The 18,828-nt window shown below is 41.1% G+C and overlaps 1 protein-coding gene across 1 annotated transcript; it reads left to right on the top strand.

Moving 5' to 3' along the window:
- The first annotated feature begins 391 nt into the window (after positions 1-391).
- On the top strand, positions 392-15,451 carry LOC114663051 (tripartite motif-containing protein 16-like). The gene is made up of 6 exons (XM_028816818.2): positions 392-1,266; positions 6,953-7,048; positions 9,627-9,860; positions 10,031-10,196; positions 10,315-10,380; positions 14,419-15,451. The coding sequence occupies exons 1-6, from the start codon at positions 511-513 to the stop codon at positions 14,961-14,963; spliced, it is 1,863 nt and encodes a 620-aa protein (XP_028672651.2). The 5' UTR covers positions 392-510; the 3' UTR covers positions 14,964-15,451.
- The last annotated feature ends 3,377 nt before the right edge of the window (positions 15,452-18,828 follow it).

Raw genomic sequence — 18,828 nt, 5'->3', positions numbered from 1 at the left:
TGAGCGGAAACCAGAATACTGGAGATGGGTCTAACTGCAGCCTGCAATACCTACGATGTAAGTCAGGTAATGCCCACAGTGTCAGTCACAAAACACACTTTGAGGCAGATAACCCTCCAACAACCCTAATCTTAACCATAGTCTAACAAGGCATACGATGGGCTTATCGTGATTGACGTTGAGGCCGTTTTGTGATGATGGGACGTTACGTGACTGACCTCATAGATATTGTGGTCTGCAAATACACTCTGTTGGAATACTTGAGAATAACCATGAGAGAACCACTGAGAGAATTTAAAGTCAACACAATTGTCCACACTGGACACTGAACTGGGAGCTCTGGAGCTGTGACCCAGAGGCTGTGACCTGCCATGCCACCTTCTGAAAAAGACACAATGCACAACAGCAGAATTAATAACAAGGGTGTGTGAGTGAGTCAACTCTTTTTTATTTAAAATTTCTTTCCCAACTTTTTCCTATACTCTCTGTTATTACAGGCCCTATAAATGGATGGATGATTCTAAAATAAGATCATCTGTGCTTGATGTTACAATGCTGCATGCTGGAGCTCTCAGTTTCCTGCCACACGTCACGCTCCTCCTTTCTCAAACAAAAAAACAAGAGAGTTTCACTTTCATTTCTCCTAAAGCTGTCTTTATCTCAGAGTCTCTGTGTAAGTCCCTACTCTTTGAAAGGGTAATGGAGTCCAAGCTGCAGGATGAGTTTATCTGCTCTGTGTGCCTGGAGCTGCTCAAAGACCCCGTCTCTATTCCTTGTGGACACAATTTCTGTATGCAGTGCATTTCGGAATGCTGGGATCAGATGGGAATCTGCAGCTGTCCACACTGTAGGGAGACCTTTAACCCGAGGCCTGCATTGCGCAAAAATACTCTGCTGGCTGAAGTCGTGGGGAAAATAAAGAAGTGCAGTGTGGATTATAAAATATCTCAAGGTGTCCTGGGACTGGATGATGTGGAGTGCAATTTCTGTATTGGGAAGAATATCAGGGCTGTGAAATCATGCCTGACCTGTCTCGCTTCATTCTGTGAGTTACATGTTCAGCCTCACTATGAGTTTGCTACCTGGAAGAATCACAGACTCACTGATCCAAGTCGACATCTGCAGGAGAAGGTCTGTCAACAGCATCAGAAAGCTTTGGAACTCTTTTGCAGAACTGATGAGACATGCATCTGCTGTTTGTGTGCAGTAACAGGACACAGGGGTCATGAGACCGTGGAGCCAGAGACACAAAGGGCTAGAAAGCAGGTGAGACCTTGGGAATTCCATTACCTAAAAAAGCAGAACTTCATTAAATTACATTATTTGCACAGTAATTATTTCAAAGTCAAGTGGGAAATATCTGTGTTAAGATATATGGTGACAGTTTGATTCCTCATTTTTGTGCAGTTCTCACATTTTATGTCCAGTTTGGATTCTGGTTTCATGTTACAGTCAAAACAATTTGCATTTTGAGGTGTTAGCTACTCTAAGGGAGTGTGAGTGTCCTGTGATGAACTTGTGTCTTCTTCACATTTAAATCCTGTATCCATTATAGATGCCCCAGGGGACGGTTGGGTGTCCCACCCAGGATGGAGGTGGAATCTTTACCCGGCTGGGATGCCATAATGGAAGGATGGTCTAAATGGGGGCAAAAAAGGCTGGGACGCCTTATGATTCCCGTCCTGAGTGGGATGCCCAAAGATTATAAGAACCAGCTGGGAGCAGTTCATCCTCTCACTTCTATAGGCGCAGTGTCCCTCGTATAGAGTCCCAGTTTGGACACCCACAAGGCTGCATGGGAGTTGTAGTCTGGAGATGCAGCCCTTTTGGGGTCCCTGGTGGATGATAGAGGGCCCTGCTGGAGGAGGACCTTCCTAATTTTCTCATAACCTGGAAGTGCTTCCACCTGGCTATGTCACATCCTCAATAAAAGGGAGTGCATTACCTTATCCAGACGAGTCAGAGCCGGGTGGGGAGATAGGCAATACTCACCTGGAGGAGTAGCAGTGCGGAGAGAAAGTGGAGGGGAGGCAAACTGAACATGACAAACTGGAAACATATTTCAGAAAGGTATGAACTTTTTTTTTTTATCTAAAACTGAAATCTCTCACTCATAGAAGCTTTCAGGCCATCAATTCAGTACTTTGATAGATAGATAGATAGATAGATAGATAGATAGATAGATAGATAGATAGATAGATAGATAGATAGATAGATAGATAGATAGATAGATAGATAGATAGATAGATAGATAGATAGATAGATAGATAGATAGATAGATAGATAGATAGATAGATAGATAGATAGATAGATAGTGTGGGGGAGGAACGATCTCCTCAGTCTGTCAGTGGAGCAGGACATTGACAGCAGTCTGTTGCTGAAGCTGCTCTTCTGTCTAGAGATGACACTGTTTAGTGAATGCAGTGGATTCTCCATAATTGATAGGAGCCTGCTGAGCGCCCGTCGATGTCAAACTGTCCAGCTCCATGCCAACAATAGAGCCTGCCTTCCTCACCATGTTGTCTAGACATGAGGCGTCCCTCTTCTTTATGCTGCCTCCCCAGCACACCACCGCGTAGAAGAGGGCGCTCACCACAACCGTCTGATAGAACATCTGCAGCATCTTATTGCAGATATTGAAGGACGCCAGCCTTCTAAGGAAGTATAGTCGGCTCTGTCCTTTCTTACACAGAGTATCAGTATTGGCTGTCCAGTCCAATTTATCATCCAGCTGCACTCCCAGGTATTTATAGGTCTGCAATAAATAGTATGCAATAAATAATGTTGCAGCAGCAACTCCAGCTTTAAGTTTTCTTGGGTTAGTTTCTCAAAGCATTGCAAACCTAAATTTGGAGATTTTATTCCATACTTCCTGGCAGATCCTCTCCGATTTTATTAGATTGGAGGTGAAGTGTTGGTGAGCAGCCATCTTCAGGTTTCTCCACAGATATTCAATGGCGTTTAAGACTATGAGGTGAGACACAAAAATAACTGGATTGGTAAAACATTATTGATGAATTACATCATTCTAAACATTGTCACCTACTCCCCATCCCAATCTCTACACCACTCCATACGTATCTTCCATTGATTGATACAGTGCTGGAAGTCTTCTTGCTTGAAGCTCTTCAACAGGCTTGCCATTTCTGTCTTCACTTCATCCATTGAACAAAAATGTGTTCCCTTCAGGTCACTTTTGATTTTTGGGAACAAGTAAAAATCACAAGGAGCAAAATCAGGCAAACAGGAAGGATGATCGAGGACAGGAATGTTTTTGTCAGTCAAAAACTGCTTTATGGAAAAAGAGCAAATTCGCGAGAAATTTGATGTTGATTCACTGTTCGATTTTTTCACCGGACATTATTGCAGCAAATCGTGTAGTGATTGTTGTGCAAATACTGACTCGCTATTCACAGGATATACCTAGCCATTCGGTGGTTTGAGATATACAGTAGTTCTATGACTCACGTCCGGCTGACCTCCAGACGGTTTTATAGGAAAGCTCCAAGCCCAGTCCGGTTATTTTTGTGTCTCACCTAATATGATTTGGTTTATGCTACACGGACTTGTCCTGAAGCAACTTCAGCATTGTCTTGGCTGTATACTTCAGGTCATTGTGGTGCTGAAAAGTGTACCATCAACCCAGTGCACTCAGGAGCAGATTTTCTTTAATGCGGTGGGCTGGCGCCCTGCCCAGGGATTTGTTCCTGCCTTGCGCCCTGTGTTGGCTGGGATTGGCTCCAGCAGACCTCCGTGACCCTGTGTTAGGATGTGGCAGGTTGGAAAATGACTGACTGACCTCTCTGTATTTGGCAGCAGGTGGCAGTTTTCCTTCAATTCTGAGCAGTCTCTCTATCCCTGCTACTGAGAAACACCCCCACAGCATGCTGCTGCCACCACCCTGCTTCACTATAAGGATGGCATTACTGTGCTTAGGTGATAAGCAGTGCCAGGTCTTCACCAGACATAGTGCTTGGAGTTCTGGCCAATAAGTTACATTTTTGTCTCATCAGACAAGAGAATCTTTAAATGTCATTTGGCAAACTCCACTCAATAGTGGCTTCCATCTAGCAGCTCCACCATAAACACCTGATTGATGGAGTGTTATAGAGTTGGCCATCCTTCTGATGGGTTCTCCAATCTCAGCAAGAGGACTTCTGAAGCTCTGTTAGGGTGATCATCAAGTTCTTGGTCACCTCTCTGACTGACCAAGGCTCTTCTTATGTGGTGATTCAATTTGCCTGGACAGTCAACTCTAGGAAGAGCTCTGGTGGTTCCAAACATCTTCCATTTCACAAATATCGAGGCCTTTGGGCTCCTAGGAACACTCAAAGATTTAGAAATGGCTTTGTACCTTTGCCCTGATCATTTCATTACCACAGTTTAACTTGTTTTGTTCTGACATTCTGTGTGCCCCAGGTGAACTCCACTCAAGTTCTAGACACATCGTAAAGATTATCAGAGCAAGCAGAATGCACCTGACCACAATCTGGAGTGCCATAGCAAATGTTCTGAATACTTACGTGAATGTGACATGCCAACATTGCAAACCTTTCTGAAAACATTTTCACTTTGTCATTGGGTTAATGAGTGTAGACTGATGGGCAAAAATGACAAATTTATCCATCCATTTTCTACACCTGCTTTATCCTGAGCAGGGCCATCTACAACACGGTAAACTGCACAACTGTGGGGGTCTGAATAGTTTCTGAATCCACTGCAAGTCTTTTATTGAGAATTTAACTTAAGGATCAATATGCCTTATTATTAGTTTGGGAACTTATAACTATTAAAAGCTTATGCTTGTCATTTGTTTTAATTAGCTTATAAGGTCACCATGTGTCTATAGGCGTAAAGGCCGCTGTCTTTTGCTCACAAACAAGCTTATTTGTCTCTTCAGTTGGTATGTTTTAAACTTCAGTGAGTCAAGGATGTTACGTAATTTGAGAAAACTGAAACAGACCATTGTTTCGGAAATTCAAGAATGCGGCTGAGAAGACTTTTAATTTTGAGAAGACTAAATAGACTTTTGCAGGCTTTCACATTAGCATGTGCTGTATATACAGGGAGATTCACTCGAAGAGGTCCCGATTATTCTGTAATAACTCTTGATAGGATGAAGCAATCTGAACGAAACAATATGCAATGTGCTCCTCAGTATATGGAGCTATGAACAAGCCGGCATGCCCCTGTGTTGAAGTGTTGAGGTTGGCGCTGGACAGCCATCCCGACGTTTAACCTCCGTTTGCAACCTTCACTCAGTCAGTCGACTTCTCATCAGGATGGTGGTGTACAGTATTAAGCAGCGACTCTTCATGGTGTGAACCTATTGGATCTCCAATTTGTTTAACTGATGTCAGAATCAACTGGATGATTGTGAGTTAATGGAAGGTTACTTCCAGCAAGATGGAGCAACGTGTCACACATCGGCAAGGAGCATGGCAGAAATTGAGTCCTTCTTCGGCAAAAGGGTAATTTCAAAGGGTTTTGGCCACAATGGTCATCAGATCTGACACCACCAGACTTATTCCTTTGGGGTATGCTCAAAGGAAAAGTCTATTGGAAAAAGCCTCGCACGGTGGAAGATTTGAAGGAAATTAGTGCCATTTCCCCTGAGACGCTTGCTGATATGTTCAGGATCATGGAGCACCTTGTCAAAATGTCTCTGGCACAAAACAGAAACCACTTCCAGCATTGTATGTAATGCATTCGATTACATGTACGTCAAGGTATATAGCGTATTTATTTGGTTCAGATTGCTTCATCCTAACGGGAGCTACAACACAATATTTAGGATCTCTTTTGAGTAAATCTCCCTGTATATTTTAGATAGCATTTAAGTCTAAATATCAATGCTTCCATTCATAAATCAATATAATAATTAATCAAGTTACAGCTAAATGTATTATACTAGCTAGCTTTAAGCTATGTAAGAGTTAATTGTTAAAGGCTTATTTTTTTTTCTTTCTTCCAAGCGTTTAAGAAGCACACTGCTTGTCTGCTCAAGGCCGTCCACAGCTTGGCCTTTAACCGTGAAGCTGCGCGCTGTCGCTTACCGGCACGGCTGCCTATGATTTTACCCTTAAGGAATGTTGTGCAACAAGTAATTATTAATAAATTCTGACTTAATGGTGAGAACTGATTAACTGTAAGGACACCAGTTTTTTCTAGCTCAAGATTAGGAATGTGAGAATGTGAGGAATGTGAAAGATGATTAGGTGACGGTCACTTCCAGGCCAAGTGGCAAGTACAACCTTTGAATCAACATGACTGTTATGAAAAGATTTAGGATTAGTAGGGGAAAGTCTACAAGGCAAGGTAATTGTTATGAAAAAAGGTACAGAACGAGGTCACTGTTACGAGATAATATGTAAAGTGGATGATGATAAAAATATACAAAGCGTGTTTTGTGATTAGAACTGAAATAAATATGAGCCACGCCCGGACTGCTGGGCTCACTTCACTGAACTGATAGAGCTTTATATGCTCTGCTATGGATTTATTGGCTTTGCAATAAAGTCTATTCTGTCTGCCTACCCAGAAACTCAGTGGTTTTTCTGAAGAGGTTTTCTCTACGACGACACTCAAGTTTGAAGTCTGTCCTTTTAAGCACAATCTGAAATGATTAACATTATGAAGTATTTTAACATCACAGCCTTCAATCTGTACTAATTTACCACAGTCCCATGATTAGAAAGTGCTTATTCTTTCAATTCTTTTAATTTTTTCACAATATCTCATTATTCAGAGTGTCTCTTTAAAATCTGGCATAACTATCAGATATGCTATATTATCATTAAATTCTGCAGTATAGTGTCAGATTTAGGTGGCATCTTTGCAACTCAGTGTAACAGGCCATTCAAAATTTAGCATTCAGAAAGCTACCCTGACATACTCTATTGGTAATTCAATTCACATGTTTAACTTTTACACATGTCTTACTTACACATAGACTCAGCTGAGAGGAATGCTGATCAGAATCCAAAAGGAAATCCAGGAGAGGCAGAAGAATTTGAACAAGATCAAGCACAAGGCTGCTGCAATTAAAGTAAGCTCTTGGAATATTTCACTAACAATGACAGCCCAACGAATCAAAAAAGGGTAAAAAAAACTTGCATGTATTTTGAAAGTATAGTGCATAAAGTTATTTGAATGACGTAAGGCATCTTTACTTTTCTCTGTTATTAAATCTGCCTTATCCAGTTCACGATTATAAGTAGACTTACAAAAAACTACAATATTAAATATTGGTAATGCAAAGTCACATGCTTTTCCAAGTAGTGTGGCAAAGAGCAAGCAGTCTTTTAAAGGATAGAGAGCCACTTCAAAGTGCCATATAAATGTGACGTTCGGCACCGATGTTACAATATAAAGCAAGATTTGGGCCTGAGCACAGACACACCACAACAACTGAACACAAACACCCCCAAGAGAACTGAGGCTGCATGGTCACAGCAAATATTGATTGAATATAGTTTTTTTTTTTGTTTGTTTATTGTTCTTCCTAGAAAGTTTAATAACCAATAAAACAACAATTCCTGTCATTATTTTTGGGAGCATCCTCGCTGAACAGCACAGCAAAAAGTGCCTAATGTTACCTTTCCTGCCTGTCTCCGGACCGGGGGAGCTTCTCCTTCCTCGTGTCCAGTGGTGTGAAGCTCCAGGGCCAGAGCGATGTGCTCTGGGGTAAAACCCTGTCCCTGAGTTCCCTTGTCCTAATTTACAGCACGGAGTGACACACAAGGCTTGAAGGCTCCAAAGTTAACTCTATTAAAATACTTATTAGGTGCTTATTTCAACTTAACAGAGTCCAACACCACCAGAGAGAGCCCCACCACAAGCCAAACACAAAAAAAACCAACCCCTCCTAATCTCCATCTATATTCAAAACTCCACCCCTCAAACACCAACAACTCCACCCACATCCCACATTCAGTATGATCGGGATGTCAGGCTGATATTTTAAACTCTGATCCCAACACTAACACCTCCCCACAGTTCTGTTAGACATTAACATTAAAGTTATTGTCCCTACAGAATAGGCCTTTCACGGATACACATGGATAGTTACAGCAAAGCCATTGTTGGCTCATAATGGAAATGATACACACACTTCACTTTATGGGCCATAGTTGGCCCAGATCACTAATGTCCACAAAAACCTTTGAATGCTTCTAGTTACCGCTAGCCAATATTTGGCCCAGCACTACAATGCCAGGTATATTGGACTTATGATTAATTACATCTGGGCAGTGCCTGGTCCAGAATCTAAATGCCATGCAACCCTTATGCATGGCTTAATATAGATGGGCCACTTTTGGTCCACAATTAAATATGCCAAAAATATATTACATGCCCTTGGGTGCATATTTGCTACATTTGGTCCAGTATACAAATGGCATGAACACTCCTAAATGTGTCTGGTTCCAGCTGGACCATAATTGGTCCAAAACTGTAATGTCACACATATTTTAAATGTGTTTGGCCCAGCATTTTTATACCGTGAAAATCGTTAAATGTGGCTGGTTTGTATCTGGGCCAAAAAATATTTCCCATTGCCTTAACTGAACCTTAAGTGCCTAAATTCAACCAAATTTGTTGCAGAATACACTACTATCTGAGAAGCAAAATACTTCATGATTTGCAGTCCTGCAGTATATCTGAGCTACATACTGTAATATTTTGGCAGCAGATGAAAAAAGCTTGATATTTGATACAGTTGGCACTTTAGCCACAGCACAACAAGCAGCATTTTACACCAACTTCCCCAGGGTGGGATGTCTGAAGCCTTTTAAGGCCGCCAGATGGAGCCCACCCTGTAGCATGGAAGTGCCCCGAAGACCAGCAGGGAATTATGGACAATGGAGTTTTAATTCCCAACCCTGCTGGACACCGTGGGGCCCACCAGAGGACGCTGCAGGGAGGCTCAAGGACTTATACATGCCCTAAAACCCAGAAGCACGTCATAATCATACGACCAGAGGGAACGACGTGTTTCCGGGTTGAAGAGAAGGACTTTTTATCTGACCTGGAAGTGATAAGAAATCATATGGACTGTAAGATGGGAAACACTTCTGGGTCAGGGAATATAAAAGGACTGTGGGAAAGCCCAGACGCTGAGCTGAGCTGGGAGGTAGGGTGGCGAAGTGTCTGGGAGTGGAGGATTGGTTATTGTTGGTGATTAGTGTACTTATATGTGTAGTTTGGAGTGGAGGGTGCTTAGTGAACATTATTATTACAAAATAAATAATAATTGGAATTTTACCCAGTGTTTGGAGTGGTACCTGAGGGTTCAAGGGAGCTCTGGCGCCCCCTACTGCTACACTGTATAAATTTAATATCACAACAACAGGTTTCTCTTTTGTTGAAGTGTGTATACATTTTTTTACCTCCTCTTCATAACTGTCTTTTTATTCTTTGTTTTTCTTTCTTTTTCTGAAACTCTTTCCAAGATACTAAACTGTTTTATTTTTTACTATTTGTTCATCACAGTTTATTTATTTTTATTTTTTTTTTTTACAAAAATGGGTAAAATATGCAGAAATAGATTGGAGACCTATTCAGCAAGCTCTTTAGTTTGACTTATCTATAACTAAGAGCTCAATGAAATAACCTTCTCAATTCAGTTGTCGGCAGATAAGGTGGTGCAGAAAAGCGAGAGAACCTTCACGGACATGATCGAATGTATTAAAGCAACCCGCAAGCGAGTGACCGAACAAATCAGAGAACATGAAAAGAATGAACTAAGTAAGGTTGACGGAGCCATGGCAGAACTGGAGAAGGAGATTGAAGAGTTAAAGAAGAGCGAGGCCGATCTAACTGAACTTTCGAGGACAGACGATCACATCTATTTCCTTCAGGTAATATTGATAATTCAGGTTAAAACTTCTCATGATAAAGGGTGTGTGACCTGAAAAACTACAAATGTAAGCACCTTATAAGTTTTGGGATTACATCAGGTGTCCAGAGTTCGTCATGTGATATTTCTCACCTATTGTTATGTTTCATTTCTCCTCATTTACTGATGCAGACTTTTTCATCTTTTTGTGTCCCCCCTGGAGCTGGAGATCCAGTAAGTGTCACTGCTACTGCCACTGCAGACTTCTTTTATGAGGAACTCAGGAAGAAGGTGTCCCATCTGAAAGAGTGCGTGGAGAAGGTCAGCATATGGGCAACTGAAAGCTTGTCTCAGACAGGTACTGTATTTGAAAACTTTGTGTTAATTGTTACAGTGACTGAGGTGAACAAGAATACCAAGACAGAAACTGAACAGAGTTTGTTTCTGATTTTATACTGTGTTCATTTTTTATACAGTTACTAAAGCTCCAATTTACACCAAACCATCTTTAGCTCTGCAGGACAGGGAGGACTTCTTGCAATGTGAGTTTGTTTTTCATTAAGACTCATAGTTTTTATATGAATGCTGTTCTTTTATTTAATACTAGTCGTGTAAACCCATGCTGTAAAAAGCCTGGGATCCTAGAAACTATTAAAATCGTTAGAAAAAAAACTGAAATGTAGAGATGTCAGGTAATTGAAAGGAACTTCTCTGGGCGTCTTTCTCCCTAGGAGGTTTCATTTTGCTGACGTGCTCACATCGCTTGTGCATTAGCGGCAGGAGGAAAAGTAAAAGGGATATCGTTTTTCCGATGTTAGCAACTAAGCGACTTTGTCTTTCTTCTGAGGTTTTGTTTTGCAGATGTGCTTGCCTCGCTTGTGTTAATAGTGGCTAAGCGAATTTTCTGTTTTCTCGTGGGTGGAGCCCTTACCCCGATTTCATCGCTCACTTTCAGGCCGGACAGACACACACACTTCCACGGGTAGACTTTTATATATAAGATTGCAGTTTTTGGATGAGGATATGGTTTTGAATTGAATGTGTCTGGCATGGAAAGTCTGGTGTGCTAAAAATGCTCTGGTCCTATAACTCAATGTGCTATGAATTCACCTTGAAACAGGCCAAATTAGTAAATGCTAAAAATTCAGTCCTGGTGAATTCTGTCACATTGGCCAGTGTCTTGACAGACAGTGGTGGGCCCAAGGCTGGAACCTACCCTAGTTGATATGCTATTAAGTCTTAGAACACACACACACACACACACACATGCTCTCACAAACTCAGACAAGGCAAATTTAGAGTGACAACTTAACCTAACACTTGTGTCATTGGACCATGGCAGAAAACCAAGGGTAACTGGGGAGAAATGGCCATGGGGAAACACATAGAAACTCCTCATAATATAAGCCCTATTCCAGGGTTTGAGGTTCTGCAGGACATTCGGGTGATGTGTTGTAGCATCTCACAAGGGTACTGGGGTGGACAACCAATCTGTTCCCCTCCAGTACACCTCTGCAGTGAGGCTAACTTACAAGGATCTCGGATGCCATGTGACGGCACCTGATATCGATGATGTCAGCTGGGTCTCTGGAAGTACTTAAAGCAGGGTACCTGGACGATGGTTGGGGCTCAATATAAAAGGGTCTTGCTTCTTTTGATCTGGGGAGCTTAGATTTGGGAGACAGTTGGGAAATGGAGAGCCAAACTATTGGAAGTTGACCATTGAGAACAGGAGTTATTACTGTTTTAGCAGAGGTGCAACAAAAGGCAGATAATAAACACTTTGCTATTAAAGACTGTTTAGACTCCTCTGTTGGTGTTACATATACATACATACATATATACCTATACACACATATACATATATGCATATATTTATATATATATGCACATATATATATATACTTTTACATAAACTAGCTGTGTAAGCCTGTGCTGTAAAACACCTGGGCTCCTAGAAACCATGGATTCTGGCACTTCAATCAATCAATAGCATCGGTTGTGCATTAGTGGCTAAGCGAGGTTCTTTTTCCTCTGTGGTTTCGTTTTGCCGATGTGCTTGCCTCACTTGTGTATTATCGGCTAAATGAGTTTGTCTTTCATTAAAGTTTCGTTTTGCCGACACGCTCGCCTCTGTTATCTATAAGCAGCTAAGCGAGGTTCTCTTTCCTAGGTGGTTTCGTTTTGCCGATATGCTCGCCTCACTTGTGTATTAGCGGCTAAGCGAGTTTCACTTTCATTAAATTTTCATTTTGCTGACATGCTCGCCTCCATTGTCTATCAGCAACTAAGTGCATTTCTTTGTCCTCGGAGGTTTCGTTTTGACGATGTGCTTGCCTATCTTGTGTATTAGCGGCTAAGCAAGTTTCTCTTTTGTTGGCGGTTTTACTTTGGCAACTGAGTTGATTTCTTTGAGCTTCATGCTGTCGCACTTCCGGGCCGGACATAGATAAAAGTCCAGTGGTGTTAAATCGGAGAACAAGAGCACCACCACACTACCACCATGACATGAGAGCTTTCCTTGATGAGACAATGGATAGGACAAAGAGGTGCAGCTGAGTTCCACACTCTTCTGATTTAACATTATTGGACTTTTATCTATTGGGGGACCCTAAAGGATGTTGTGTATCATAGCAAACCAGCTATACTGGCTGCTATTTGAGAAGGATTTGAAATGACGTACACATCAATCTCAATGGACACTTTGGCCCGCGTTGTAAGAGAAAGCTATGGCTTCCACAGAACAAAGTTTAATGTGTGGCAGAGAAAGTCAAGATGCAGGTGAAGATCTGAGAGTGCAGGAGGAAAAAATAGTCTGTAAATAGATCGCTAATTTAGGGAGGAGTGAGATCGAGCTTTAAATGCTAAGAGCAGTATTTTGTATTAGTATATTATTTCAAATAGTAGATAGGGAGCCAATGAAGTTGGAAAATAATGTGTTCAGTGGACTCAGAACAAGTGATTATCCTAGCAGAAGAATTTTGTATAACTTACGAACGATGTTAGGGATGCCAGACAAAATGGCATTACATTAGTCTACATGTGAGGTAACCAAGGCATCAGCGAAAATGTCAGTACTATGTTTAGTCAAAACTAGACGACGTCTAGAAATATTTCAGATATGGAAAAAAAGCAATCCTGGAAACATTATTTACAGTATATCAGATGAAAAAGAAAGGGAACTATCCAGAATGACATCCAGACTCTCGACCTGGGAGGAGATATCTGTAAAGGTATTGTTTATCACAATTGGAGAGATGTTAGCCTTAGCAAGTACAGATTTAGTATCAACAAGGAGTGCTTCTGTTTTATTACTGTTTAACTGAAGAAAATTATAAGTCATCAATAACTTTATGTTCTCTAGACAAGCAGTAAGAACATTAGGAGGAGGAACGGTGGTAGATTTCAGTGGATAAATAAAACTGTGTATCATCAGCATAACAGTAAAACTGAATACCATGATGATTACCTATGGGATAAAGGTAAATAAGGAAAAGAAGTGACCCCAGTGCGAGCCCCGTGGACCTCCCTTCACCTGAACAAACCATCTTCTATCTGTAAGAAAAGAGGAAAACCCTTAATACAGAAGGCGACACACTCCAAAACTAGCTAAACATTCCCAAAGTGTCTGATGGGTTATGGTATCAAATGCAGAACTGAGATCCAGAAGTACAGGAATTGTGAAAAGTCCCACGTCTGCTGCCTGGCCAAGATCATTAGTAATTTTGACAAACGCAGTTTCAGTACTACGTTTCGGACGAAAGCCACATTGAAACTGTCCAAACAAGTTATTTTTTGAAAGGTGGGACTGAAGTTAAGAAGCAACTATCTTTTCAAGAATTTCTGTTAAAAATGGAAGATTACAAATATCTGGTTGATAATTACAAAAATATTCAGGGTCTGAACTTGTTTTTTCCACAATTGGTGTGTCAAAGGTTGCTTTAGCACTTTTCCTGAATAAAATACTGTCACATGCATTTGTCTCACAGCTAAAGGAACACCATCCCAAAAAGAGGGGTTCACCTATTGAGCATTACAAGTCAAGGAAGGACTAAAGACATTTCAATCTTATACCTGGTTCACAGTCACAACGTCTTAATCTTGTCTTTTCTTGCACTATGAAGTGCTCACAGGACCACTGCACCATAGTGTAAAGACTTTTTACTTAGTTGTCTTGCCTCTTGTGCACTTTCTCCATGTGGATCTCCTCCAGATGTTCTGATATTCCCTCACAAAATCCAAAGATATGCACTGGAGGATGACTGGTAAACCTACAATGGCTTAATGTAAATGAGAGTGAGCTTGAATTTGTACAAGCATTTGTATAAGCAATTCGGATCAGGTGTGGTCATCAGTGTTGGTTCCTACATTATAGTATGAACATCATTGGGATGTGAAAAGAGATGAGAGCATGAAGGCAAAATACACAAGAACGTGACAGATGATACCAATGCAATACTGGACAGTAGACTTCACTGCCAAGTCAAATCTACTGATCTTTTATGTCATGCTAGACATTTCATTTTTTGTTACATTATAAAGTAATGATTGCTTCTGAATTCCCTTTTTTCTCATTTCAGATTTTTGTCACCTCACACTGGACCCAAATACTGCAAATCGAGACCTCTTTTTGTCTAATGACAACAGAAAAGTGACAGGGATGAGAAATCCTCAGATACCTCCTGACCACCCCGACAGATTTGATAGGCTGACCCAAGTGCTCTGCAAAGAGGCTTTATCTGGAGCTCGATTCTACTGGGAGGTGGAATGGAAAGGCAGAGAAGCAGAGATAGGAGTCGCCTATAAGGGAATCGGCAGGAAAGGACGTGGTGCAGAGTGTCTCTTGGGGTACAATGACAATTCGTGGAGTTTGTGCTGCAGCGACTCCTATTACTGTGTGCAGCACAATAAGATAGTGACTAGAATAACTGCCCCCTACTGCTGCATAATAGGTGTGTACTTGGACTGGCCATCAGGTTCTCTCTCATTTTATAGTGTCTCAGAGAAAATGACCCTTCTGCATAGGTTTCATACCACATTTTCTGAGCCACTCTATCCTGGGTTTCGTCTCAATTATGCGGATTGTAGTGTTACAATCTACACTCATACCTCATCACCTCAGTGATCAGAATTTTACTCCAGTCTTACGCTGAGTTATAGTTGTGACATTGGCGTTCAAAAATACACATAAAAAAAACACACACCCCATAATTACAGTATGTCATGGATCTAACTGCTGAAACCTCTGTCATGATCTACACTAGTAGGCTGAAATGAAAACGTTCATGTGGATTTGGTAAAACAGAAGGGTAGTGGGATATGATGTTGAAGAAAAGCTTATGTTAATTTTGTCTTTTATCTACAGTATATACCTTTACTTTGGGAGTACCTGATATCCCTTAATTGTCCTGGCTATGAATGATGAAACCAGGGGGCACCACTTGGGCCTTGGCCTGGGATACTTTTGGCCTATTGCATTCTGTGTTGTTATATTTTATGTAACCTATGGAGCAAGACTGGCGGTATAGGGGAGTGATGTGTGTTGTTGTTCTGCTGGCAAAAAAGAATTTCTCTGTGATTGTTAGATGTAACAATAAATGTGAACTTAACTGATTATTCTACTTTGCTATACTTTTTTGTCAAATCAAAACCTGCGATTTTTGGCATAGCCAACAAGATTGGCCTCTGGCAAGTGGTTACAAAATTCACAATGATAGTCAACACTCTCTGCTGTATACTTCCAGTATGAATTCCCAATCACATCAAAGCAAATGAGGAAGGAATGTGGTGTGGGATCCTACATGAAGTCCCGATCACATCGAACCAGTATTGCCTGTGAAGTTCTGATCACGTTGAAGCGATAAGGGGGGCAGTCACCCATGAAGTCCTGAATGCGATGAAGTGTGTACTTTCGTTTTGTGACTACAGGGAGTCCCCGGGTTACGTACGAGATAGGGACTGTAGGTTTGTACTTGTTGAAGTTGAATTTGTATGTAAGTCGGAACAGGTACATTATTTTAACAAATGCTATTGTTGATCGACTGTAACCAAGTGCTCTGCCAATGAATGATGGAGTTTCACCTCTTTCTTACCTTTTTATTATTTCTACTTTATTTTCAATGGTGATGGTTTTTCTCATCTTTACTGTATCACCAACACTTGCATCAGATTTGTGTTTCAGAGACATTGTTGAAGGGTGAAGACAAAAGATTAAGATGAGCTCTTCTGCACAGCACTGTACACGCTGACACAGTAGATTAGGCACCAGTCGTCAACACATCTCATGTATAGGGTGGTCCAGATCTAATTATGCAATTTTCATTACGCTATAACTTATTCAGTTTATTACATAGAAAATAACCCAAAAAATCCCAGACCATTGAGAAGTGTGCAAACTGACGACATGAAGAATCATCTTTGTGCCAAACTGGAATTGTCCCTGCATAAATTAAAGTCATCCAGACGATCTGGATCTGCAGAAAGAGATCTGGACCACCCTGTACTGACAAGAGACAACTTCCTGCTATGTGCGTAACAGTACAAGCAGGCTTGCTATTGAGAATGAATGGGGGCAGCAAGGGGCGGTTCATCACCAGCCCACCTCACAGTCACCTCCACTACAGTATGCTGCCTGTAGCGTATGCAACACCACCGCCCCCACTCAACACGCAGCCATCCGAGGCACACTACAATGCTACTTCCCGCCGCCCCGTTCAGCCACAACCGGATCACCACTTGCAGCATTACCAGCCGCCCACCTAGAACTAACAGGGCAGCCGTGTGTGGTGGGCGGGCAGTGAAACAGGTTGCCGCCGGGAACCACCGGAGGGACACTACACTGCACGAGCAGCGAAATCGCCCCCCTCCAGCCTCCATCCAGCCACCGCTTGTAGCGTCCGCAGGCCGAAGATGACGGAGCGGCAGTTACTGAGGCGCATGCGTCGCAGCTGTGGCCCTGTTCGTATGTCGTAGGTCGAATGTCCGTAACCTGGGGACTACCTGTACTAGGAAATAGATATTTTGCACAAATGCAATAGGGAGTGTTGAGTGGATTAAAATAAAATTTGATGTTTACTTCCGGTAGTGAAAATCTGTAAATGCTGATCCTGTATCATTTAAAAATGTGGCTTTTTCAGTACTTTTTCAGTACCAGTTTACTGCACAACCCTAATGTGTATAGTGTTATTCTTCGCATTAAATATTTTGTTCTGCTACATTTTGTTTAGTTCACTTCCATTATTAATAAAAAAAATTACAGCAAATTAAACTTTTTTTCCATTGGTAAAACCACAGTTCATGACAGGCTTATATAACATAATTGGAATTATATTTACTATATACCGTATATACTCGCAGATAAGCTCTCCTGCGGATAAGTCGGGGCTTGTTTCTACCATATAATTTATGATATTTTATAATGTCGGTCATACAAGTCAAATGCGGAAAACTCACGCTATTGATCCAAAAGATTATGACATGCTAACGCCCACCTGAGAGAGTAACCACGGAGCACACTGCCTTATTTTTATATGTATTATGCCTACGTGACCACACAGTAATACCTGAACTATTCCGAAGTGACGTTTGCACTGTTTTGTGTTTTTTTGTATCTCGCACCCTCATACACCTTTATTGTAAAAGCATCCCTTATCTATGACAGAGCGTTCGATCAGAAGAAAATATGAAGCTGGTTTTAAGTTAAACATCGCTGAAGTAGCGAAAGAAATTGGGAACTGCACTGCTGCAACAAAATTCAATGTGTCTGAGAAACTGATACGAAATTGGAGAAGGAAAGAAACGTAAAAAAATTTAAGTGTTGCATTTTTGAACGGGCGTATAAGTCAGGGTCTGATTTTATGACTGATTTTTCAGTGAGGAGTGAGGAGGGCCGTGCCCCACTGCGTCTCTCTCAGATTCATGCAAATGAATCGCTCCTGCAAGCGAATTATGATTCTAAGCGCGATGACAGTGGTCACAAAATCAACTGGATTGTTCAAGCAAATTCTAGAAAAAAAACCAACCTAAATCCATTAAGTAGTTCTCTCGTGAAAAGCAGACAGACAGATCTTGGATTTTATACATATAGAGAGATGACACAAGGGTGTGAATCATGATTTGCACTGCTGTAATTTAATAATTACCTAACAATCAAATCAATAACGTCCCCTGTAAAAACTACAGTTTGCAATTCAGAATATACTAAACTGTGAGTCTGAATCATACTTTCAATGTTTCTGGACTTTGAAACTTTTTTCAATGACTCCACAACCCTGCATACTGTATATACTCGCGTATAAGTTGGGTGTTGAAACCTGAAAAATCGATCATAAAATCAGACCCCGACTTATAAATGCGACTTAATTTTTTTTTTTTAACATCTTCTTGCCTCCTACATTCTCGCATCAGTTTCTCAGACACATCGAATTTTGTTGCAGCTGCGCAGTTACCAATTTCTTTCGCCACTTTAACGACTTTTAATTTAAAACCAGTTTCATATTTTCTTCTGATTGAACGCTCCATCGTAGATAAGGGATGCTTTTACGATAAAGGTGTATGAAGGTGTGAGATATGAAAAACACAAAACAGTGCAAACGTCACTTCGGAATAGTTTGTGTATTACCGTGTGGTCACGTAGGCAGAATACATAGAAAAAAATGGCAGTGTGCTCCATGGTTACTCTCTCAGTGGGCGTTAGCATATAATAATCTATTGGACCAATAGCGTGAGTTTTCCGCATTCGACTTATACGACCGACATTATAAAATACCGGAAATTATACGGTAAAATTAAGCCCTGACTTATCCGTGGGAGAACTTAAACACAAGTATATATGGTAATCCATAAAATGAAACTGAAATGTGGAGGTTAAACTGTTCCATAAATAATCTACTAAAAACCAGGTTAAAATCCTAGGCAGATTCGTCTTTTCTCCCCCTGAGCCCCAATGACACTTTCTAAAATCTGGCATTTGTTCAGTTTATCCCATCAAG

The sequence above is a fragment of the Erpetoichthys calabaricus genome, chromosome 12 (genome assembly GCF_900747795.2).
Source record: "Erpetoichthys calabaricus chromosome 12, fErpCal1.3, whole genome shotgun sequence".
Taxonomy (NCBI): domain Eukaryota; kingdom Metazoa; phylum Chordata; class Cladistia; order Polypteriformes; family Polypteridae; genus Erpetoichthys; species Erpetoichthys calabaricus.
This window is presented reverse-complemented; position numbering and strand designations above follow the sequence as displayed.